The following is a 25,044-nucleotide window of genomic DNA, read 5'->3' as shown; positions in this document are numbered from 1 at the left end:
AACCACCAGGGCCCATCTCCATGGCAACATGGCTTTGGGGGTTCCAAACAGAAATAGCAACTAAATATCTTCACACTTCCAAACACCCTTTCACTCTGTGATCCTTGTGCAATTTGAAGCCAGGTATCAGCGACAAGGCTCAAAGAGCATCAGCCCACTGGAGGCAAAGTGGTGAGACCGGCCAGTCCAGCAGAAAGAAACCCTCCGACCATCCCCACTGACCACCTGTCAGAATGAACAAAATGCAGTCCTGGCTGTAGAGCAGAAACAATAACAGCAGAATCCAACCCCTGTAATAGATTGTGAAATTGTTGGTGTCACAGCAGGTGTGGTGCAACATGCAATCCCGTCTCACATTGAGGGGTGAATGGCCTCTCCCCAGTGTGAACTCGCTGGTGTGACCGCAGGTTGAATGCTCGAGTAAATCCTTTCCCACACTGAGAGCAGGTGAATGGCCTCTCCCCAGTGTGAACTCGCTGGTGTCTTCGCAGGTGAGATAACTGAGTAAATCCTTTCCCACACTGAGAGCATGTGGATGGCCTCTCCCCAGTGTGAACTCGCTGGTGTGTCCGCAGGGTGGATGAATCAGTGAATCTTTTTCCACACCGAGGGCAGGTGAATGGCCTCTCTCCAGTGTGAACTCGCTGATGTCTCTGCAGGTTGGATGAATCATTGAATCCCTTCCCACACTGAGTGCAGGTGAATGGTCTTTCCCCAGTGTGAACTCGCTGATGTGTCTGCAGGCTGGAAAACTGAGTCAATCCCTTGCCACATTTTGAGCAGGTGAATAGCGTCTCCCCAGCGTGAGCTTGCTGGTGTGTCTGCAGGCTGGAAAACTGAGTGAATCCCTTCCCACACTTGGAGCAGGTGAATGGTCTCTCCCCAGTGTGACTGCGTCGATGAGTCTCCAGCTGAGATGGGAAACTGAATCCCTTCCCACAGTCCCCACATTTCCACGGTTTCTCCATTTTTTTGGGTCTCCAAATCAGTTGAAGCCTCGTCCACAGACACAACACGGGTAAGGTCCCTCCCCGCTCTCAATGTTGTTTTTCAGGCTGTGTAACTGGTCAAAGCTCTTTCCACACAGTCAGTTCACTGGAACTCTCTCACTCGGGTGTGTGTTGTGTGGGTCTCGGAGCTTTTCCAGTCACACTGATGTTTCAAATCTTAAGAAGCCGGCAATTTGGGTAAATGTTTCATCTTATCAACTCAAAGGCCAATGATAATCTGGTTCTAAGGAATCGAGTGACTGTCAAATTGAGACTTGACTGTTGAGATTTCTGTCTGTAATTCCTCCTCATTGAATATTCTGTAAAAAAAATTACAAAATTCATCACTGTCAGTACAGGATAGAAACTCAGAACAATAATTCTCAATAAATGGAACATTTGTTTCCTCTCTCTTATTCCCCGAAAGCTGGAAATCTCCATCCCACACACTCTCCCTCCATTCTCACTCTGCTGTATCTAATATTCACCCTCCCTATTCTCCTGAAGGTGCTGATTCAGGCTGATTGACAGATCCAAGCTCAGCTCACTGCTTCCTGTCTAGGAGGTCATAAGAAATATGAGCTGCAGTCAGCCATTCGGCCCATCCAACCTGAACCATTCAATGGGATCATTGAAGCCTGGGAGTTTAAAATTAGAAAGTGTGCATCATATCCTGTCTCTGAGGCTGAGGGATAGTTTTCATCCCAGGCCTGTTATCATTCGCTTCCACAACCTGAAAGAAGATTCTGGAGATGGGTACGGTGAGGTGGCACCTGGTCCCCGGAGAGGGGGAGGATTCAGGACTTTTCGGCAGCAACACAAACAAAGCGTCAAGGCATCGATGAAGTTCAAAGGCAGCTCAAGCCTGTGGAGAGTGAATTCCGTCAGGCTTTACCCTGCAACCCGAAAAACGGTATCCAACAACTCCGTCAAGTCTTTCAATAGATCATAGAATTTACAGTGCAGAAGGAGGCCATTCGGCCCATCGAGTCTGCACCGGCTCTTGGAAAGAGCACCCTACCCAAGGTCAACACCTCCACCCTATCCCCATAACCCAATAACCCTACCCAACACTAAGGGCAATTTTGGACACTAAGGGCAATTTATCATGACCAATCCACCTAACCTGCACATCTTTGGAATGTGGGAGGAAACCGGAGAACCCGGAGGAAACCCACGCACGCACGGGGAGGATATGCAGACTCCGCACAGACAGTGACCCAAGCCGGAATCGAACCTGAGACCCTGGAGCTGTGAAGCGATTGTGCTGTCCATAATGCTACCGTGCGGCCCCAACTATTGCCTTGATCTTCACTAAATCCATGAAGGGCAAGGATCTGGAGGGATGGTTTGCAGCTCAGACTAACTCAGGTTCTAATCCGGACTCTTTCCTTGTCATGGTGGTGTCTGAATTTCACAGAATCACAGAAATACACATTGGGACAGGAGTAGGCCATTCAGCCCCTCAAATCTGTCCTGCCATTTAGTGAGATCATGGCTGATCTGTGACCTAACTCCATATTCCTTCGTATCTTTGCTCAACAAAAGTCTATCTATTTCAGATATAAACTTAACAAGTGATCCAGCTTCACCTGCTGTTTGTGGGAGAGTTCCAAACCTCTCCCACCCTGTGTGTGAAGAAGTTCTTCCGAACATCTCCTGAACGGTCCAGCCCTGATTTTTAGACAATGACCCCTAGTTTTCGAATCGCCAATCAGTGGAAATAGTTTATCTTCATCAACCCTGTCTTTCCCTGTTAATATCTTAAATACTTCAATCAGATCACACCTTAACCTTCTAAATTCTAGCGAAAACAGGCCTAATTTGTGTAATCTCTCCTTGTCACGTAACCCCCCCGTAGTCAGTGTATTGTGGGGTGCCGTTTTAGTAAACCTTAGTTGCACTCCCTCCAAGGCCAAAATATCCTCCCGAAGGTGTGGTGCCCAGAACTGCTCACAGTTCTCCAAGTGGGGTCTTACCAGGGTTTTGTATAACTGCAGTCTTTATACTGAAATCCTCTAGCTATGAATGGCTTTCGCCTTTTTAATTATGTTCTGGACTTGATTGTGACATTTTAAGGATCTGTGCACCTGTACCCCAAGTCTCTTTGAACATCCACTGTCTGCTGACCTCTTTCCATTTAGAAAATACACTGCTCTATCCTTTTTTGTTCCAGAATTGCTTACATTCAATTCGATCTGTCACAAATTTGCCCATTCACTTAATCTGTCAATATCTCCTTGCAATTTAATGCCATCATCTGGGCTGTCTGCAATGCCACTTAAATTTGTTTAATCAGCAACAGTGCAGAAGAGGCCCTTGGGGCCCATCAAGTCTGCACTGACACATGAAAAAACACAACCTACCTACCTAATCCCTTGCCACATTTGGCCATAGCCTTGAATGTTATGGCGTGCCAACTATTCATCCAGGAACTTTTTTAAAGGATGTGAGGCAACCCGCTTCTACCATCCTTCAGGCAGTGTATTCCAGACCGTCACCACCCTCTTTCCTCACTTTCCTCAAAACCTTCTAAATCCCCTGCCCTCAGCATGAATGTGTCCCCCTTGTGACTGACCCTTTGTACAAGGGGAACTGTACCAGCCTCCCCGGACAGGTGCCGGAATGTGGCGACTAGGGGCTTTTCACAGTAACTTAATTGAAGCCTACTCATGACAATAAGCGATTTTCATTTTTTTTTCAACTGCTGCTTTCCGTCCCTCTCCCTCTCTCTCCTGTCCCCAGGCTCACACACACAGCAATCCAACAGTGCTAACAACAGCAGCAGAAACTCCATTTCATTCCAGCCTCACATTTCAGTCTGAAACACATTTATTCCAGGATTATTAAATCCAGAATTACACCCACTTCCCATTCAGAGACTTTAATTCCGCAACATCCACATTGCTTTATAGTCCATGGATTAATTTCTAAAAAGTCACCTCCCTGTTGTTAATTGAGAGAGTTCACCAGAGTCCAAGGGACTGGATCTGAATCGTGTCCCCGGGAAAGGAGCACCCTCTCCCGCCAGAGAGTAAGGGAGTGAATCTGAAATGTTTCCCCGGGAAAGGAGCACCCTCTCCCGCCAGAGAATAAGGGAGTGAATCTGAAATGTGTCCCCGGAAAGGAGCACCCTCTCCCGCCAGAGTGTAAGGGAGTGAATCTGAAAATATGTTCCCCGGGAAAGAAGCACCCTCTCCCTCCAGAGAGTAAGGAAGTGAATCCGAACCATGTCCCTGGGAAAGGGTGCTCCCTGCCCGCCAAAGAGTAAGGGAGCAAATCTGAACCGTTTCCCAGGAAAAGGAGCACCGTCGGGACCAGCCCTCCGCCCTTCCCACAGGGACCAGGGCCGATGGGGTCCTAGCCGCAAACCACCCATCAAGGAAGCCCCCAAAGCCGGCCTGCCTTTCAAATTGGCCTGTGGGGACATATATTATACCCGCCTCCATTCATGAAAGTCAATTAGAGCGGGAAATCAATAACCAGTGGCTCTGTGTGTGGCTCTGTGTGCGGCAAATCATTAACCAGTGGGGGGGTTACATTAGACTTTTCCACTGACTCTGATGGTTTGCAGTTTGACTTTACGAATGTCCAGTTGCTACATCCTCACTAATGCGGGGCTGTTTTTCACAGGGCTAAATCGCTGGCTTTGAAAGCAGGCCAGCAGCACGGTTCGATTCCTGTTACAGCCTTCCCGAACAGGCGCCGCAATGTGGCGACTAGGGTTTTTCACAGTAACTTCATTACATAGAACATAGAACAGTACAGCACAGAACAGGCCCCTCGGCCCTCGATGTTGTGCCGAGCAATGATCACCCTACTCAAGCCCACATATCCACCCTATACCTCCTTATGACAATAAGCGATTTTCATTTTTCATTAATGGATTCCAAGTTTCCCAACAACAGTTTTTAAACTAACTAGGTTTCTAGTTTCTGCCTTTTTGGAACAGGAGAGGTTACATTAGACTTGCCCACTAATGCAGTGGACATTGTCACTGGGTCAGTGTCTACCCCCCTGGTCTCTATGATGTTGTTTTATGGAGAGAAGCCGGAAGTGACGGACAGTGAGTGGAGAATGTTCATTGTTCGGCTCTGGGGCCGCACTGGGTTTGTAAACCCCGCCCCCCGACAGACCTCTCACCTGACACCTCACAATGCGCGAAGTGATTGACGGCAGCACTGACCAATAGGTAAAGAATGGGTTGGAACGGAGGACCTGTGGGGAGTCAGGGGTCCTCCAACCAATCAGCGTGAATGAGGGGGCGGGACTGGGCTTGAGTGAAGCATGCGCAGTGTGATTAATGGCGACACAGAAAAACGTTCGTTCTCGGATCCACAATCCGTAAAGGTGGGAATGACGGGGCGGAGGGAGAGATGAATCAGGGGCGAAGGGAGAGATGAATCAGGCGCGTCGTTGGACACACTATATAAATATGTGATATAAACCGAAAACCCGTAAAAATAACCTACCGGTACCGGGAGCCCTGAGCGAGGCTCACAGACGGGACGATGGGGCCGCCATCTCGATCGCGCGCTAGCGGGGTTGCGCATGCGCACCATTAACTTTATTTGGGCACTAGCAGTGCGCACGCGCACCCACCATTTTTATGGGGGCAGCAGCAGCGGAGTTAAGGCTCAGTCGCCATCATGTTGAGGGCAACATTTAGAATTGTTTCAATCGTGACAGACTGTTTCACTCTGAGTTACAAATTCCTATTTATGAGTCAGAACAATGATACATTTCCAGGGCTGTGACCAATAATTCAAATTTATTTTGACAGAATAAAGCTTTTTGAGACATTTCAGAGAAATGTTACAAAATAACAATTGACACAGCCTCAAGAGGAGATATTAGATTTCGTAATAGAGGAAAGTGAGTGAGAGTCGGAGATTTTTAAGGAGGAAATACCAGAGCTAGTGGCCCAGTCAAATGATAAAAGGTCAGTAATGGTGGACCGAACAAATCAGGAGTGCTATAGTGGCCGGAATTAAATGAGTGCAGAGATCTTGAAGGGGTGTGTGTGTGGAGGAGATTACAGAGATCAGGATGATCACAACTATAAGAAACGAAGAATGGGAAATTTCAACTTTTGGTCCTTCTTAAAAGGAAAGTGAGCCCAGGGGATGGGTAAACAAGACTTGTTTGTATTGCATTTGTTGTATTGTCACATGTACTGCGGTACAGTGAAAGGTATTCTGTGTAGTCACAAGTTCTTAAGATACAGGAGCAGAATTAGGCCATTTGGCCCAACGTGTCTACTCCGCCATTCCATCATAGCTGATTGTTCCTTATGTGCTACCCACAATGCTAAAGACCAAGAGCTGGATTGAAAAATCAGTCAGAGCATCTCCTCTCGAGAACACCTAACCGAGGAGCAGGAGAAGGCAATGCAGCCTCCCGAGTCTAAATACCTTCAATATGATCATGGCTGATCCCATCCTGGGCTCAACTCCACCGTCCTTTGTAAGCCTTCAACCCATTACCAATTAAAAATCTGTCTAACTCCTTCAAGAATTTGTGGGAGGAAATCGGAGCGCCCGGAGGACACCCACGCAGACACAGGGAGAATGTGCAGACTCTGCACAGGCAGTGACCCAAGCCAGGAATGGAACCTGGGACCCTGGCACTGTGAAGCAACAGTGCTAACCACTGTGCCGCCCTGTCCATACCTTTTAGCATCTTGTTTACCTCAATGAGATCTCCCTTCATTCTTCTAAGAGAGAGTATAGGCCTAAACTATTCAATCTCCCCTCATCTCTGGAATCAATCTAGTGAACCTCCTCTGAACTGCCTCCAATGCCACTACATCTTTCCTCAAATAAAGGGACTAAAACTGTGCACAATAATCCAGGTGTGGCCTTGTATAGTTGCAACAATACTTTGTTACGCATTTCCTTGTTAACATTCCATTTTTTTTCCTTATTATCTGCTGCACCTTCATGCTCATTTTCTGTGACTCGTGCACAAGGACACCCAGATCTCACTGCATAGGGCACCCTGAAGTCTCTCCCCATTTAGATAAGGTGCCTTTCCATTTTTTTGACCAAAATGCATGACCTCACACTTATCCACAACTCCATCAGCCACATTTTGGACCACTCTCCTAACGTATCTATATCCATTTGTAAGGTTCTTATTTTCTCATTGCAGTTTACTGTCCCACTTATTTTTGTGTGATCTACAAATTTGGCTATAGAACCTTCTATCCCTGTATCCAAGTAGTTAATATAAATTGTAAATAGCTGGGGCCCAAGGTCTGAACCCTGTGGCGCCCCACTAGTTACATCTTGCCATCCAGAAAAAGAACCATTTATCCTGACTCTCTGTCTCCTGTCTGTCAGCCAGTCTTCTATCTAAGGTAATAAATTACCCCTAATCCCATGTGATCTCACCTTGTCAATTAACCTTTTGTGTGGCAACTTATCAAACGCCTTCCGGAAGTCCAGATATACTACATCTCCAGGATCCCCATTATCCACTTTGCTTGTTACATCTTCGAAGAACTCACAATTCTTTAGTCCAGAAATTAACTTCTTAGTATTTAGAATAGTGGATTGTGAATTCAATATTTTAAAATCTTGAATTAAAAGTCCAATGATGACCATGAAACCATCGTCTATTGTCAGAAAAACCCAATCTGGGGGCAGCACTGCTGCCTCACGGTGCCAAGGTCCCAGGTTCAATCCCGGCTCTGGGTTACTGTTCGTGTGGAGTTTGCACATTCTCCCCGTGTTTACGTGGGTTTCGCCCCCACACAAAGATGTGCATGTTAGGTAGATTGGCCACCCTAAATTGCCCCTTAATTGGCAAAAATGAATTGGGTACTCTAAATTTATGAAAAAAAGCAATAAAATAATGCAATAAAAACTCATCAGATTCACTCTTGTCCTTTAGGGAAGGAAATCTCCTGCCCTTACCTGGTGTGGCCTTCATGTGTCACCAGACCCACAGCAAAGTGGTTGACTCTGAAAATGCCCTCTGAAATGGCTGAGCAAACCACTCAGTTCAAGGGCAATTAATGATGGGCAGTAAATGCCCAGCCAGCGACACCACATCCCAATGAAATTATTTTTTTTAAACTTGAGGAAGGATGTGAAGGCATTGGAGTGCAGAGTCCAGAGAAGATTTACAAGAATGATTCCAGGGATAAATAACTGGAGCTATGAGGAGAGGCTGAGTCTGTTTTCCTTGGAGAAAAGAAGGCTGATAGGAGACTTGAAGAGGTAATCAAGATCCTGAGGGGTTTGGACAGGGTAAATAATGAAAAGCTATTTCCCCTCAGGAGTACATCAAGAACTAGAGAGCACAGATTTAAAATAATTAGCAAAAGGAGCAGAAGTGATGGGAGGCTAAAAAATGTTTTCACCCAGATGGTGGATAGAGTCTGGAATGAACATATTAAGATGGAGATGGAGCTTCAATCAATGTATTTAAAAGGGAATTGGATTATTATCTGCAAAGAAAGAATGTGCAAGGTTACAGGGATAAGGCAGGGGAGTGGGATTAGGTAGGATGTTCTTTCAGTGAGCAGTGCAGGCTCGATGGGCTGAATGGCCTCCTCCTGAACTGTAATCATTCTGTGGTTCTGGCAGCACAGGCCCTCCATCATCAGCATTGGAACTGAAACTCCGATCATTACATCAACACACAACCACACTGGAATTTCAGAAAACTGGGAAATCTTCCGAGGGCAACTGACACCAACATCAGGTGAAACTCACCAACCGCCCAATGTCTCCAACAGATTGATAGGATTGATGAAAGCTCAGTGTTTAATCTGGGAGAAGGTGAACCAGAGAACAGAAATAATTCAGAGTAAGAAAAGATCAAAATAATGTCCCAGTCAGCAGATCAATCAGTCTCCTCTTATCATTGAGGAAACCAAATATTCAAAACACAGTGTCTGAATCAAAGCTGATTTAATCAATATTTATACAGAACATCAATGCACACCCCAGCTTTCAGGCTGATTAATATCAGCAGCAACAAACACCAGCTGTCAGAGTGAAGATGGTTCGGTCCGGATGTGATTAACAGCAGAATCCAAATCCAATCCCTTCAGTCACTTGTGAAATAGCTGGTGTCTCAGCCTGTGGGATGACTGAATGAATGCCTTCCCACACACTGAGCAGATGAATGGCCTCTCCCCAGTGTGAATCCGCTGGTGCTTAAGTAGGTTGGACTTCCAACTAAAACTTTTCCCACAGAAAGAACAGATGAAAGATCTCTCCCTGGTGTGAGTGTGTTCATGTGTCAGCTGATCCTTCCGGCTTTTAAAGCTCTTCTCACAGTCAGGATATTTAAACGGCCTCTGATCAGTATGAACAAGTTGGTGTGTCAGGAGCTCGGATGAACGGGCAAATCCTTTCCCACAAGCAGAGCAGGTGAACGGTTTCTCCCCCGGTGTGAGTGAGTTTATGGCTCAACAGACCTGTTTTCCTTTTATAGTTTTTCTCACAGTCAGAACATTGGAAAGGTCTCTCCTCACTGTGGATACGATGGTGGGACAGGAGGCCATATGAGGTTGTGAAGCCTTTCCCACACACAGAGCAGGTGAACGGTCTCTCCCCAGTGTGAACTCGCTGGTGTCTCAGAAGGTCAGATGGTTTGTTGAATCCTTTCCCACACACAGAGCAGGGGAATGGTTTCTTCCCGGTGTGACTGTATGATGAATACGCAGCTCAGACGAGTAATTGAATCCCTTCCCACAGTCTCCACATTTCCACGGTTTCTCGCCGCTGGGACAGCATTTGTGTTTTGACAGGTTTGCTTTTCGGCTGAAGCATCGTCCACACACAGAACACGGAAACACGTTCTCCCCATTTCTCCCCTCACTGTGGGAACGATAGTGTTTCAGGAGGTGGTACGAAGTTGTGAAGCCTTTCCGACACACAGAGCAGGGTGAACGGTCTCTCCCCAGTGTGAATTCGCTGGTGTCTCAGAAGGTCAGATGATTTAGTGAATCCTTTCTCACACACAGAACAGGTGAATGGTCTCTCCCCGGTGTGACTACGTTGATGAATACGCAGCTCAGACGGACAATTGAATCCCTTCCCACAATCTCCACATTTCCACGGTTTCTCCCCCATGGGACAGCACTTGTGTTTTGACAAGTTTGATGATTGGCTGAAGCTTCGTCCACACACAGAACACGGAAACACTTTCTCCCTCTTGTGAGTGTTTTTTTTTGATTCCATGTTCAAAAGCTGATGTTTTGGCTCTGATGAGTCGAGTGACTGTTACATCCTGATGTGATATTGACAAATTACCCTTCCAATATCCTGAAAAATGAATTCAAAGAGGAGAAAAAGAGAGTGATAAACACAAAGGCAGCTTGTGAAATGGAGTTGGATGAATCCGGTCATTTGTGGGACTGACACTTGGAAATGTGACCATGAAAACTGCTGAATTGTCATAAAAAACAACTGGTTCACCAATGTCCTTTCGGGAAGGGAAGCTGCCACCTGATCTGGGCCTACACCCCCCCAATCTGGGGGAGAGAGGAAGAGGGAGGTGGGAAGGCTTGAAGGAGAGGATTTTATCTAAAACTCGACCAGAGCTTTCATGTGACGTCCAAAACCCTTAACCTCCACTATCATCTCCAAGTGTCCCTCCAAATCCGGAAACATCCCAAATTATCTGACTCATTACTGGATAAGCAGAAATGTTCTCCATCTAAATATCAGGACGAGGAAAGCAATCATCTTCAGTTTGTGTTACATATCCCATTCCCTAGCTCCTATATCTATTGCAACTCTTTGAGGCTGAACCAATCTGTTCATAATCTGGTTGTCAAATTTCATCCCAAACTGTTTTTTTGATGACACATCGCAAAGACTGTCTATTTCCAACTCAGTAACCTTGTCCAGAGTTGCTGCTGCCTCATCTCATCTGCTACTGAAATTCATTCATTCCTTTGTCACCTCAAACCTTGACGACTCTAATTATCCCCTTGCCAACCTCTCAGATTCAACACCACACAAGGTCATGTCAAAATCTGCTGCTTGTATGCAGATTCACACTAATACCTGTTCACCCAACACCAGGAGTGACCAAATCCACTGGAGAAAAGGGGACATCTTGTGAGGGGGGAGGGTATGGAGGGAGATGTTGATGACAAAACCATTGATGGGGGAAGGGTGAAACCTGTTGAGAGTGAAGATTGTGGAAACTGGAGACATGTGGGTTTATCAGGGGTATCAAGTGCACACCATTTACATGGTGAAGGAGGCCCAAGAGTTGTCCAAAACCAAAAATATGCCCTTGCAACATTCCAGATATAAAATATTTGACTTACACTCTGCCTGTTCTCCCCACCAACAGTGTGCACAGAGCTCTCTTGGACCTTAGGCTGCTCCCAGACACTCCATGCTGGTTCCCAACATATAAACACAAAAACTCTGTCAATATCCCGTCCCTTGACAGACAGAAGCCTAACTACCATTGCCCACTCAGGTCACTCTCATCAAACCTCCTCCCCCAACTCAGTCAGAAGCCCTTCTCTCAACCCCCCCCCCCCCATCTCACTCAGGTTCCTCTCTTCAGACCTCCTTCCCCACTCACTCCAACTACCCCTGCTCACTAACAATCTACTTTCCCCAACCTCCCCTCTGCATACTCAGTCCCTGCGGCTGTGATCATTTAGATCCGAAACATTAACTATTTCTCTCCGCAGAAGCTGAAAGACCCGCTCATTCATCCACATTTTATGTCTTTACTTCCAATTTCCAGCATCCGCAGTATTTTGCTCTAATTTGAACCTTCAGACCTCCTCCCACCCAGTCAGCTCCGTGGAATGTCCTCCAGCTGTTTTGTTTGGATTGTTGTCACCATCCGGGTCACTGGGAACCTGAGGCCCCGCCCACTCGTCCGGCCGAATCCGCGCATGCGCTTCGCTGCCCGCCCAAACAAGATGGCGGCAATTAACCCGGGCCTGTTCCCGGGAAAACGCCCTGGAACAGAAAGCAGGGGACCGGCAGGCTCCTGTCGGGGCTTGCAACCTGCACCAGGTGTTTATGAAGCCTCCGCTCGCTGTCCACCCCAATTCCCGACTCAATTCCTCCCTCCGCCCCAGCGACCCTCACCTGCCGAAAAAAACCTCATGTGCTCGCAGGACTCCGAGCAAAGTGAAACTGCGCATGCTCTATATATAACACTGCGCCTGCGTACTAGGCTCCTGGGGCGTGATCAGGGCAGATTCACAAACGCTGGGTATGTTGGGTAATAACAGCATCGTTGAAACTCCAAATAGGCAGCAGAAAATATATTTTGTTACCTCGTTGAAATAAAACACAAATTCGTGCAAATGGGTGTTGTGTTATGTTCTATTTCCCAAAGTGATTTGCAAAAGCAAATTGCTGCGGATGCTGGAATCTGAAACTAAAAGAGAAAATGTTGGAAATCTCAGCAGGTCTGGCAGCATCTGTAAGGAGAAGAAGAGCCCAGATGCCCCTTTGTCAAAGCTAAAAGCCGTTGAAAGTGGGAGATACTTATACTGTAGGGTAGCGAATGAAAGATTAGTCATAGCCACAGAAACCAAGGGAAAAGAGAGCTAAAATAGAACATAGAACAGTACAGCACAGAACAGGCCCTTCGGCCCTCAATGTTGTGCCGAGCCATACTCAAACCCACGTATCCACCCTATACCCGTAACCCAACAACCCCTCCTTAACCTTACTTTTTTTATTAGGACACTACGGGCAATTTAGCATGGCCAATCCACCTAACCCGCACATCTTTGGACTGTGGGAGGAAACCGGAGCACCCTGAGAAAACCCACGCACACAGGGGGAGGACGTGCAGACTCCACACAGACAGTGACCCTGCCGGGAATCGAATCTGGAACCCTGGAGCTGTGAAGCATTTATGCTAACCACCATGCTACCCTGCTGCCCCTTTGGTTATCCTAAATTACCCCTTAGTGTCCAAAAGGTTAGTCAGGTATATTGTCACGTGTACCAAAGTACAGTGAAAAGTATTTTTCTGCGAGCAGCTCAACAGATCATTAAGTACATGAAAAGAAAAGGAAATAAAAGAAAATACATAATACGGTAACATAAGGTACACAAGTTCCCGTACCAGCCTCCCCGGACAGGCGCCGGAATGTGGCGACTAGGGGCTTTTCACAGTAACTTCATTGAAGCCTACTCGTGACAATAAGCAATTTTTATTTTTCAATGTAACTATATAAACACCGGCATCGGACGAAGCATACAGGGGTGTAGTGTTACTGAGGTCAGTCCATAAGAGGGTCGTTTAGGAGTCTGGTAACAACGGGAAAGGGGGGATCAGATAGTGGGACAGAGTGGGGGGAAATATATGTAAAGAAAGACAAAGAAATAAAAGGTAAAAGACAGTTCAAATAAAATGGAATGAAAATGAAGGGGTCAAGGTGGGCTCGAGCTAATCATCTGAAGTTGTTGAATTCAATGTTGAGACCGGAAGGCTGTAGCGTGCCCAACCGGAAGATGAGATGCTGTTCCTCCAGTTTGCTTTGAGCTTCACTGGAACATTGCAGCAGGCCAAGGACAGGCATGTGGGCATGGGAACACGGTCCTGTGTTAAAATGGCAATCAACGGAAAGGTCAGGGACCTGAATGCGCACAGAGCGAAGATCTACGTTTGGTCTCTCTGACATAGAGGAGACCACATTGGAAGCAGTGAATGCAATAGACCAAATTGAAAGAGGTGCATGTGAAACGCTGCTTAAACCTGGAATTAATGTTTTGGGCCTGGGATGTTAAGCATAGAAGAGGTAAAAGGGCAGGTGTTGCATCTTCTGCGATTGCATGGGAAGGTGCCATAGGTGATGGGAGAGGTGTTGGGTATTGTGGAGCAGTGGACTAGATTATCTTGGAGGGAATGGTCTTTGTGGACTGCTGACAGAGGGAGTGAAGGGAATACGTGTTTGGTGGTGACATCATGTTGAAGTTGGTGAAAATGGCAGAGGATTATGCTTTGCATACGGAGGCTGGTGGGGTGAAATGTGAGAATGAGGGGGATTCTATCCTTGTTCTTGGAGGGAGGGGACGGGGTGAGGGTAGTGGTGTGGGAGATGGACCGTGCAGTGTTGAGGGCCCTGTCTACAGCTGTAGGTGATGAATCATGGTTGAGGAAGAAGGAACACATTTGAAGCACCACTTTGGTAAGTGGCATCATCGGAACAAATGCGACAGAGGCGGAGGAGCTGAGAGAAAGGGAGGGAGTCCTTACAGGGTGTAGGGTGCGAAGATAGCTGTGGGAGTCAGTGGGATTGTAATAGATATTAGTAGATAGTCTATTGCCAGAAATGGAGCTAGCAAGGTCAAGGAAGGGAAGAGAGGGGAGGAGTCTAAGATGGACCAGTTGAAAGTGATGAAGCGGTGGAAACTGGAAGCAAAGTTGATGAATTTTTCCAGTTCCGGACGACAGCATAAATCAGCACCAAAATAGTCATCAATGTACCGGTAAAGGGGTTATGGGAGGGGACCCGGGTAGGCCTGGAACAAGGAATGTTCCACATACCCCAATGCGCCAACCTGCCGCCCCGGAATTCAATTTAATAATAGTCTTTATTATTGAATTTTTATAAGTAGGCTAACGTCAACAGTGCAATGAAGTGACTGTGAAAATCCCCTAGTCGCCACATTCTGGTGCCTGTTCAGGTACACAGATGGAGAGTTCAGAATGTCCAATTCACCTCACAAGCATGTCTTTCAGGAATTATGGGTGGAAACTGGAGCACCTGGAGGAAACCCAGACAGCTACAGAGAGAATATGCAGACTCCGCACAGACCAGTGACCGAAGCTGGGAATCGAACCTGGGACCCTGGCGCTGTAATCAGTATTAACTGCTGTGCTGCAAACAATGAGAGATAATGAATTTCAGAGTGAAAACAAGTCAAGGGAATGAACTATGAATAGAATTATACTGAGAACATAGAGCAACAGAGAGGCATTGGAGTCCCTATCCGCAGGTAGCTGGATAGAGTGATCAGGCAGCCAAGAATCCTTTCTTAGACGAGGCCTGGAATATAAGAGCAAGGAGATTATGCGAGAAGCATTCTGGTCACTGCATTAATGTACTGAGTCATGATTCATTAATTAGTATAAACCTGAATCAATGTGATTATTTATACAATTGCAGTTAGTGTTCTGTTGATCAAATCAAGAGGATAAAGTTGAAGCTGAATGACAAGTGATTGGAGCAGTGAAAAAGTCTGAATTCTTCAGTAAGTTAAAATCCAATCTGTTTACGTAATAAGAATGAAGAAAATCATTTCAGTTAATTCCTGATAAAAATAACGTGACTTCAGACAAATGGAATGAGCTGATTGGTGAGTGGCTGATGAATCTTTATTTAATTTAACCTCCAGTTTATTGTTGCTTCAGTCAGTTAATAATGGAATAAATAAAGGCAATGACAGGCCATCCCAGTCCCTTGGCAATGACAGGCCATCCCAGTCCTGTCGCAATGACAGGGAATCCCAGTCCTGTGGCAATGACAGGGCATCCCAGTCCTGTGGCAATGACAGGGCATCCCCAGTCCTGTGGCAATGACAGGCCATCCCAGTCCTGTGGCAATGACAGGGCACCCAGTCCTGTGGCAATGACAGGCCATCCCAGTCCTGTGGCAATGACAGGGCACCCAGTCCTGTGGCAATGACAGGCCATCCCAGTCCTGTGGCAATGACAGGGCATCCCAGTCCCTTGGCATGACAGGCCATCCCAGTCCTGTGGCAATGACAGGCATCCCAGTCCTGTGGCAATGACAGGGCATCCCAGTCCTGTGGCAATGACAGGCCAATCCCAAGTCCTGTGGCAATGACAGGGCATCCCAGTCCTGTGGCAATGACTGGGCATCCCAGTCCTGTGGCAATGACAGGCCATCCCAGTCCTGAGGAGAACACATCCTGGTCACTGCATTCATCAATTATAAAGTGAGACAATTCATTAATTATCGCAAAACTGAAATAATCTAGTCATCGTTCACAGAATTACAGTTTGTGGTCCGTTAATCAAATCCAGGGGATAAAGATGAAGTTGGCATTGTAAGAATAAAGACATCTGAATTTTTCAGTCAATTAATCATTTGAGGGGTTTAGATATTAACAATTAACAAAAACGGGTGGCATGATGGCACACTGGTTAGCACTGCTGCCTGAAGGCGCTTGAGGACCTGGTCTCGATCCCTTGGCCCCGGATCACTGTCCGAGTGGAGTTTGCACATTCTCCCTGTGTCTGCGTGTGTCTTACCCTACAACCCAAAGATGATGCAGGGTCGGTGAATTGGTCAGTGCTAAATTGTCCCTTAATTGGAAAAAAAAGAATTGGGTACTTTAAATTTATTTTAAAAAACAATTATCAAAAACATTTCAGTTAATTCCTGGATAAAAGGTGACTTCAGCTCAACAGAAGAAACTGATTGGTGAGAAGCTGATGAATCTTTATTTATTTTAATCTTAAATTTATTTTGCTAAGTCAAATAATCAAATAATTAAAGACCTGGCCGTGGTATTCCAGTCCTGCTCCACGTGGGAAAACCAGGATACTTCTCATGTCCAGAACAATCACAAGTGCAGGAAGTGACATCAGCTGGAGCAGCAGGAAGCAAAGGGCAATGGTCAAGAGGTATGTTTGTGATTGGTGGAGTATTTCCAGTGGGATTTTAGATTTCCCAGGACACGATTCCATGCTTCTTGAGTTCTATATCAATGCTTTAGACTTTAACATGGGGACAGGATTAAGTTATTTACGGTCCTCTTTTTGGCAGTGAGAAAGAAAGCTGCAGACTTTTATTATTCATTTATGGGATGTGGGTTTCACTGGTAAGGCCAGCATTTATTGCCCATCCCTAGATGCCCTTCAGAACGTGGCGGGGAGTTTCCTTCTTGAAACGCTGCAGTCCTTCAGGTGTAGGTACACCCACTGTGCTGTTAGGAAGAGTTCCAGGATTTTATCCCAGTGACAGCGAAGGAACGGTGATATATTTCCCAGTCGGGGTGGTGAGTGACTTGGAGGGGAGCCTCCAGCTGGTGGGGTTCCCAGTGATCTACTGCTCTTGGCCTTCGAGATGGCGGTGGTCATGGGTTTGGAAGGTACTGAATAAGGAACATTGTTGAGTTACTGCAGTGCATCTTGTAGACGGCACACACGGCTGTTCATCGGTGATAGATGGTCTGAATGTTTGTGGAAGGGGGAGCAATCAAGCGGGCTGCTTTGTCCTGGATGCTGTTGAGCTTCTTGAGTGTTGTTGGAGCTGCACTCATCCAGGCAACTGGAGAGTATTCCATTATACTCCTGACTTGTGCATTGCAGATGGTGGACAGGCTTTGAGAGGGGGGGGAGGGGGTTCAGGAGATGAGTTACCCTTCGTAGGATTCCTAGTCTTTGACCTTTCCTGGTAACCACAGTATTAATATGGCTCATCCAGTTAATTTTTTGATCAATGGCACCCCCCAGGATGTTGATTGTGAGGAATTCAGCAATGGTAATATCATTCAATGTCAAGGGACGATTGTTAGATCCTCTCTTGGAAGATATGGTGATTGCCTGACACTTGTGTGGCACGAATGTAACTTGCCACTTCTCAGCCCAAGCCTGGATATCGTCCAGGTCTTGCTGCATTTGGACATGGACGGCTTCATTATCTCAGGGTTGGCGAATGATTCTGAACACTGTGCAGTCATCCGCAAACATCCCCACTTCTGACCTTATGATGAAGGCAGGTCATTGATGAAGCAGCTGAAGATGGTTGGGCCGAAGACACTACCCTGAGGAACTCCTGCAGTGATGTCCTGGAGCTGAAATGGTTGGCCTCCAACCACCACAACCATCTTTCTTTGTGCCAGGTACGACTCCAACCAGCGGAGAGTTTTCACCGATTCCCATTGACTCCAGATTAGCTGGGGCTCCTGGATGCCATACTCGGTCAAGTGCTGCCTTGATGTCAAGGGCAGACACTCTCACCTCACCTCTGGCATTCAGCGCTTTTGTGCATGTTTGAACCAAGGCTGTAATGACTGCAGGAAGACATCAATAGACTGATCAGCGGGCCAGAAAAGTAGCAAACAGGTCAATCCAGAGAAGCGCGGGATAAGAAATACATTTGTGGTGGACAAACACGGCAAAGGGAAAGAATATGAATGGTATGATAGTGAGGTGAGAGGGAAAAAGGGGCGTTAGAGTGCATGTCCACAGATCCCTGAAGGTGACAGGAGAGATAGATACGGTGATTGTGAAGGCAGAGAGGATACTTTGTTATTCACGGGGACAGAATACTAGAGCAGGGAATATTCCCGGCAATTTCTATTGGAGGAAAGACCTGAAACCCCTCTCTCCACAGATGCTGCCAGAGCTGCTGAGTATTTCCAGCATTTTCTGTGTTTATTATAAGATCAGGGAGGTTATACTGGAGCTGTCCAAAACACTAGATAAACCACAGCTACATTACTGAGTACAGCTCTGGTCACCACATTACAGGAAGGATGTGTTCATCCCAGAGAGAATGCAGAGGAGGTTGACCAGGATGTTGACACAAGTGGAGAATTTTAACAATGAGGAAAGATTGGAGAGGCCGAGGTTGTTTTCTGTGGAACAGAGAATGCTGAGGAGAGATTAACTGAGGTGTTTAACATTCTGAGGGCCCGGATAGAATGGATAAGAAGGATCTATTTCATTAACAGATCAATAACCAAGGGGTTTAGATTTAAAGTAATTAACAGAGGATTGCGAGTGGAAGGGGGAAATCATTTCAGTGGTGGGAGTCTAGAACTCGCTGTCTGATAGCATCACAGAAACAGAAATCCTGATCACTTTAAAATTAATGTCTTGGATATCCAATTGAAGGACTGGGACATACAGGACAATCGACTGAGATCTGCAAAATGGGATTAAGCTGAACAGCTCCACTTCAGCCAGCACACACACAATGGGCCAAATGGCCTCTATCTGTACCAGAACTTTGAGGTTTTTACTCTGATAGTTGGAGATTGTTTCTGATGAAAATAACCTCGAAGGGACTGGAGTTTAACATCCTAGAATGATATTGGTGAAACAAATCAGCTGTTTTAAACACGTTGTAGATTTTTGTCTTTCCCGCCTGAGTGTTTAACATCACCTGGCTGGAGCTCAGAAAGGACAATCCCACCTTATAGAATCCGAGAATTGAGTCTGTACCAGCCCTGGGAAAGAGCAGTCTACTTAAGCCCATGCCTCCACCCTATCCCCGCAACCCCACCTAACCTTTTTGGACACGAAGGGCAATTTAGCACAGTCAATCCACCTAACCTGCACATCTTTGGACTGTGGGAGGAAAGCGGGTCACCCGAACGAAACCCACGCAGACACGGGGAGAACTTGCAGACTCTGCACAATGACCAAGACGGATATCGAACCCGGGTCCCAGGTGCTGTGAATCAACAGTGCTACCCACTGTGCTACTGTGCCGCCCTTGCATCCAAGCTCCCGGATTGTCTGTCTTCTCTCCGGGTAAGATTTTGTTTGTCTCTTGTATTTCACGACTGAAACAGGGCGGACACCTGATTGAAGGATTCAAACATGGGAGTTCTGGGAAAGATGGGCAAGGATTTGGGAGGTAGCAATATGTTCAAAGAGTTTGGAGAGGAGATGGAGGTTGAAGATGGTAATTTGTAAGGATGGCAGGGTCAAGGGACTGTTTTATGGAGGAGGGGTAATGATGGCAGATTTGAAGGACAGAGGGACAGTACCTGAAGAGACAGAAATGTTGACAATATCCATAGACACAGGATAGTTGGCTGATCAGTAGCTCAGTGGGAATAGGGTCGATGGGCCAGGATCTGGGTCTCATGGACAAGATGAGCTCTGAGAGGGCATGAGGGGAGATGGGAGAGAAACTAGAGAAAGATGTGGGTTCAGGGCTTGGGAAAGGATGAAATTTGGAGACAGTTTGGTCCGGTGGGCTCGTGGAAGGGATGGAAGCAGCAGAGGCAGCTGATCGGATTTATTCAATCTCAGTCACAAAGAAGCTCCACAAGCTCCTCGCGCTTCTTGTTGGAGGTGAGGATGGAAGAGACAGGGGAGAGTGAGAGAACTTCAAAAGGAACTAACTTGTGTCAGAGATATCAAAAAGTTTCAACACACTGCGTATTTAACACAAATCTAATTTATTTGATTTTTAGCCAGAATATTAGCCCCTGTAAATGGGCTGGAGTTTGTTATCAGCAGAAAAAGACCCAAATGAATATGGCTCAGTCCTGAATGTGAGTAACAGCAAAATCCAATTACTGTGGTTACTTGTGGCCTCGTTGGTGTCTCAGCAGGTTTGATGACTGAGTGAATCCTTTCCCACACTTGGAGCAGGTGAATGGTCTCTCCCCAGTGTGAACTCGCTGGTGTCTCAGCAGGTGGGATGAAGTGGCGAAACCCTTCCCACAATTGGAGCAGGTGAATGGACTCTCCCCAGTGTGAACTCGCTGGTGACTCAGCAGGTTGGATGAGTGACTGAATCTCTTCCCACACTTGGAGCAGGTGAATGGTCTCTCCCCAGTATGAACTCGCTGGTGACTCACCAGGTTGGATGACTGAGTGAATCTCTTCCCACACTCGGAGCAGGTGAATGGTCTCTGCCCAGTGTGAACTCGCTGGTGTCTCAGCAGGTGGGATGAAGTGGCGAAACCCTTCCCACAATTGGAGCAGGTGAATGGACTCTCCCCAGTGTGAACTCGCTGGTGACTCAGCAGGTTGGATGAGTGACTGAATCTCTTCCCACACTCGGAGCAGGTGAACGATCTCTCCCGAGTGTGACTTCGCTGGTGTCTCAGCAGGGCCGATGACCGAATGAATCCCTTCCCACACTGAGAGCAGGCGAATGGCCTCTCCCCAGTATGAATTTGCTGATGTACAGCGAGATCAGCTGACCGTCTGAACCCGGTCCCACAGTCAGAGCACCTAAACGGTTTCTCGTCAGTGTGAACACATTGATGGCACATTAGTTCCCCAGAACATTTATAGCACTTCCCGCAATCTGGACATTGAAACGGTCTCTCATCAGTGTGAACTCGCTGGTGACTCAGCAGGGTGGATGACTGAGTGAATCCCTTCCCACACTTGGAACAGGTGAATGGTCTCTCCCCAGTGTGACTGCGTTGATGAGTTTCCAGTTTGGATGGGTAAGTGAATCCTTTGCCACAGTCCCCACATTTCCATGGTTTCTCCTCTGTGTGACTGCATTTGTGGCTTGTGAGGCCTGATGATTGACTGAATCTTCGTCCACACACGCAACACGTGTACGGTTTCTCCCCACTGTGAACGATGCTTTTTCCTTCCATGATCAAAATCCGCTGATATTCAGGATATGATAAATTGAGGACTCTGTCAGATCCTGACATGATGCTTGGTTTGAGTTTCTGGACTTTGAAGTCTCCCATTCGAACACACTGTGAAACTGATTTAAAACAGAAAATAGGGAGTGAGAGAGAACCCAGAAAAACACAAAGGCGGGCAGCACGGTGGCACAGTGTGTTAGCCCTGCTGCCTCACGGCTCCGAGGTCCCAGGTTCGATCCTGGCCCCGGGTCACAGTCCATGTGGAGTTTGCACATTCTCCCCGTGTTTGCGGTTTCACCCCCACAACCCAAATATGTGCAGGATAGGTGGACTGGCCACGCTAAATTGCCCCTTAATTGGAAAAAATGAATTGGATAATCTAAATTTATTTTAGAAAAACACAAAAGCAGGTTGTGAAATTGAACTGAATGAATCTGGTCATTTGTGGGGCCGGTTCTGGGAAAAAGTGACCATGAAAATGGCAGAATTGTCACAAAAACACAACTGGCCTCTTTGGGAGGAGAGAGAAAGAGGTGAAGAGGGAATTTGTACATCTACAAGACATATTAAGAGAGTTGATGGCAAAGCAAATTCGATCTTGACCTTCATAAACAGTAATATTGATACAGAAACTATGCTTCTGGTGGAACGGTAGTTAGCACTGCTGCCTCACAGCGCCAGGGACCCGGGTTCAATTGTGACCTTGGTGACTGTCTGTGTGGAGTTTGCACTTTCCCCCCATGCCTGTGTGGGTTTCCACCCGGTGCTCAGGTTTCCTCTAACAGTCCAAAGAAGGGAAAGTTAGGTGGATTGGCCTTGATAAATTGCCCCTCAGTGTCCAGGGATGTGCAGGTTAGGTGGGGCTCTGGGGTTCCAGGGACAGGGTAGGGGTGTGGGCCTAGGCAGGGTGCCCTTTCAGAGAATCGGTGCAGACTTGATGGGACGAATGGCCCCCTTTTGCACTGTAGGAATTCTATAGTTCTAATTCTATTCTATGAATCTTTATAAAGCTCTGGTCACCACTCTTCAGGAAGAATGGGAAGGTTCTTGGAGAAGGTGCAGAGGAGATTTACCAGAATGGTTCCAGCAAAGGAGGTTGAGGGGAGATTTGGTTCAGGGACACACGATTATGCCAGATTTCCATCAGGTGGACAAAGAAACTCTGTTTCCATTCACTGATCATACAAGCAGTCAGGACACAGATTTAAAGTTTTGGGTAAAACCTGGATTGAATGATACAAGATCCTGAGGGGTCTTGACAGGGTGGATGTGGAGAGGATGTTTCTCTTGTGGGAGAATCTGGAACATGGGGGTCACTGTTGCAAAGTGAGTGGTCACCCATTTCAGATGGGGATAAGGATTTTTTTTTCTCTTGAGGGTTGCAAGACAGGGGGTGGCATAGTGCTTAGCACTGCTGCCTTACAGCACCAGGGACCCGGGTTCAATTCTCCCCCTGACTGTGTGGAGTTTGCACTTTCTCCGTGTGTTTGTGTGGGTTTCCTCCGGGTTCTCCGGTTTCCTCCCACAGTTCAAAGATGTGCAGGTTAGTTTGAATTGGTTAGGATTGTATTCGCTGGAGTTCAGAAGAATGAGGGGGATCTCATAGAAACCTATAAAAAGTGGGTGGCACGGTGGCTCAGTGGTTAGCACTGCTGCCTCATGGCGCCGAGGACCCGGGTTCAATCCGGGTCACGGTCTTTGTGGAGTTTGCACATTCTCCCTGTGTTTGCGTGGGTCTCACCCCCACAAATCCAAAGATGTGCAGGGTAGGTAGATTGGCCACGTTAAAACTGCACCTTAATTGCAAACAAAATTTGGTCACTCTAAATTTATGTTAAAAGAAAAACAGGGTGAGACAGAGTAGATTCAGGAAGGATGTTCCCGATAGTGGTGTCCAGAAATAGGGGTCACAGTCTGAGGATACCGGGTAGACCATTTAGGACAGAGATGAGGAGACATTTCTTCACCCAGAGAGCGGTGAGCCTATGGAATTTGTCGCCACAGGAACTAATTGAGGCCAAAGCATTGCATGTTTTCAAGAAGTAGTTAGATACAGCACTGAGGGTGAAGGGGATCAAAGGATATGGGGGGAAAGCGGGATTCGGCTATTGAGCCTAATCAGCTCTGATCGTTATGAATGGTGGAGCAGGCTCGAAGGGCCAAATGGTCTCCTCCTGCTCCTATTTTCTACGTTGCTCCGTATCTGTGCATGTAAATGGTACAGGAGGTATGAGGAAGAATGTTTTTACACAGCCAGTGGCAATGACCTTAAACTTGCTGCCAAGGACAGTGTTTGGAAATAGACACAATAAATTATTTTTTTAAAAATTGGATAGAAACCTGAGAGAAATAAACCTGTGAAGATAGAGACAGAGCAGGAGAATGACTCTGACTGGATTGCTCCAGATAATAATAATCTTTATTAGTGTCATATGTAAGCTTACATTAACACTGCAATGACGTTACTGTGAAAATCCTCAAGTCGTAACACTCCGGCACCTGTTCAGGTACAGAGCGAGAATTCAGAATGTCCAATTCACCGGACAAGCACGTCTTTCGGGACTTGTGGAAGGAAACCGCAGCACCCGGAGGAAACCCACAACACACACGGGGAGAACGTGCACAGACCGCAGACAGTGACCCAAGCCAGGAATCAAACCTGGGTCCCTGGTGCTGTGAAGCAACAGTGCTAACCACCTGGCCGACCAGAGAGCTAGCATGGACTCAATGGACCGAATGCCCTTCTCTGCCCATAATGACTGACATTTTTGGTTTTTTTAATTTTTAAAAATAGATTTAGAGTACCGAATTCATTTTTTCCAATTAAGGGGCAATTTAGCGTGGTCAGTCCACCTAACCTGCACATCTTTGGGCTTTGGAGGCAAAACCCATGCAAACAATGTGCAAACTCCACATGGACAGTGACCCAGAGCCGGGATCGAACCTGGGACCTCGGCGCTGTTTGGCAGTAATGCTACTCACTGTGCCACCGTGCTGCCAGCTGACTCTGACATTTTTGTGTAATCTCGCCTTTTAATTTAACCCAACCCCGGGGGGGGTTCAGATATCACTCGGGTAAATCTGTGCTACACTCCCTCCAAGGCCATTCTATCCTTCCTCAGGTTTGTTGCCCAGAACTGAACACAGTTCTCCAGGTTTGGTCTAACCAGGGTTTGTGAATCTCGTGGCTTTTCCAGTCACACCGAGACCTGAAATCTTCCCTCACAGACAGAACAGACAAACCTTTTACCTTCCACACCCAGATGCTGCTGAAATTCTGGTTCTGATGAATCGAGTGACTCTGTCAGATCGCGATGTGACATTTGGTTTGTGTTTCCCGTCTGTTAAACCTCCACTTCCAGTATCCTGTAAATTTACAGAAACCACACTGTCAGTTTCGGATAGAAATTCACAACATTCTCTCCTCGCCAACTTTGATTGAATGTATTTCTGCAGGCTTGATCACATGACTTGCCGCCATCCTCCAGCCGTTAATCGGTCAACACATCCATCCTTGTGACGCACTGCCTTCCTCGGCCAATTGGGAAGCAAAAGAACTCCTTCCCTTCCAGGACAGTGTTTGACTAGGGCAGCACGGTGGTGCAGTGGTTAGCACTGCTGTCTCACAGCGCCGAGGTCACAGGTTCGATCCCAGTTCTGGGTCACTGTCTGTGCGAAGTTTGCACATTCTCCCCGTGTTTGTGTGGGTTTCATGCCACAACCCAATGATTTAAAAAAAATAAATTTAGAGTAACCAATTAATTTTT

General features: G+C 46.8%; 2 protein-coding genes across 2 annotated transcripts; both read right to left on the bottom strand.

Annotated features, from left to right (window-relative positions):
- Positions 1–380: 380 nt before the first annotated feature.
- Positions 381–5,540, bottom strand: LOC119959477 (zinc finger protein 239-like; the record flags this gene model as incomplete). Its single annotated transcript, XM_038787721.1, has 2 exons — positions 5,462–5,540; positions 381–1,309 (listed from the first exon to the last, which is right to left on the bottom strand). A coding segment is annotated over exon 2 (588 nt), but the record flags the coding sequence as incomplete, so codon positions are not given.
- Positions 5,541–8,894: 3,354 nt separating this feature from the next.
- LOC119959483 (zinc finger protein OZF-like) lies at positions 8,895–24,579 on the bottom strand. The gene is made up of 5 exons (XM_038787727.1): positions 24,528–24,579; positions 20,247–21,396; positions 17,940–17,946; positions 9,900–10,072; positions 8,895–9,217 (listed from the first exon to the last, which is right to left on the bottom strand). Exons 2-5 carry the CDS (start codon positions 21,377–21,379, stop codon positions 9,055–9,057), a joined length of 1,476 nt encoding a protein of 491 aa, XP_038643655.1. The 5' UTR covers positions 21,380–21,396; positions 24,528–24,579; the 3' UTR covers positions 8,895–9,054.
- Positions 24,580–25,044: the final 465 nt, after the last annotated feature.

Source organism: Scyliorhinus canicula, unplaced genomic scaffold (assembly GCF_902713615.1).
Source record: "Scyliorhinus canicula unplaced genomic scaffold, sScyCan1.1, whole genome shotgun sequence".
In the NCBI taxonomy this organism is placed as follows: Eukaryota; Metazoa; Chordata; class Chondrichthyes; order Carcharhiniformes; family Scyliorhinidae; genus Scyliorhinus; species Scyliorhinus canicula.
This window is presented reverse-complemented; position numbering and strand designations above follow the sequence as displayed.

What these genes read in the sequence shown, in the direction of transcription:
- LOC119959483 (XM_038787727.1), bottom strand. Translation starts at nt 21,379, where the DNA reads ATGGGAGACTTCAAAGTCCAGAAACTCAAACCAAGCATCATGTCAGGA. An exon ending in ATTCACACTGGGGAGAGACC is followed by an intron (nt 9,218 to 9,899) that starts GTTCACCCTGCT and finishes CACCAGGGAGAG; the next exon opens with ATCTTTCATCTGTTCTTTCT.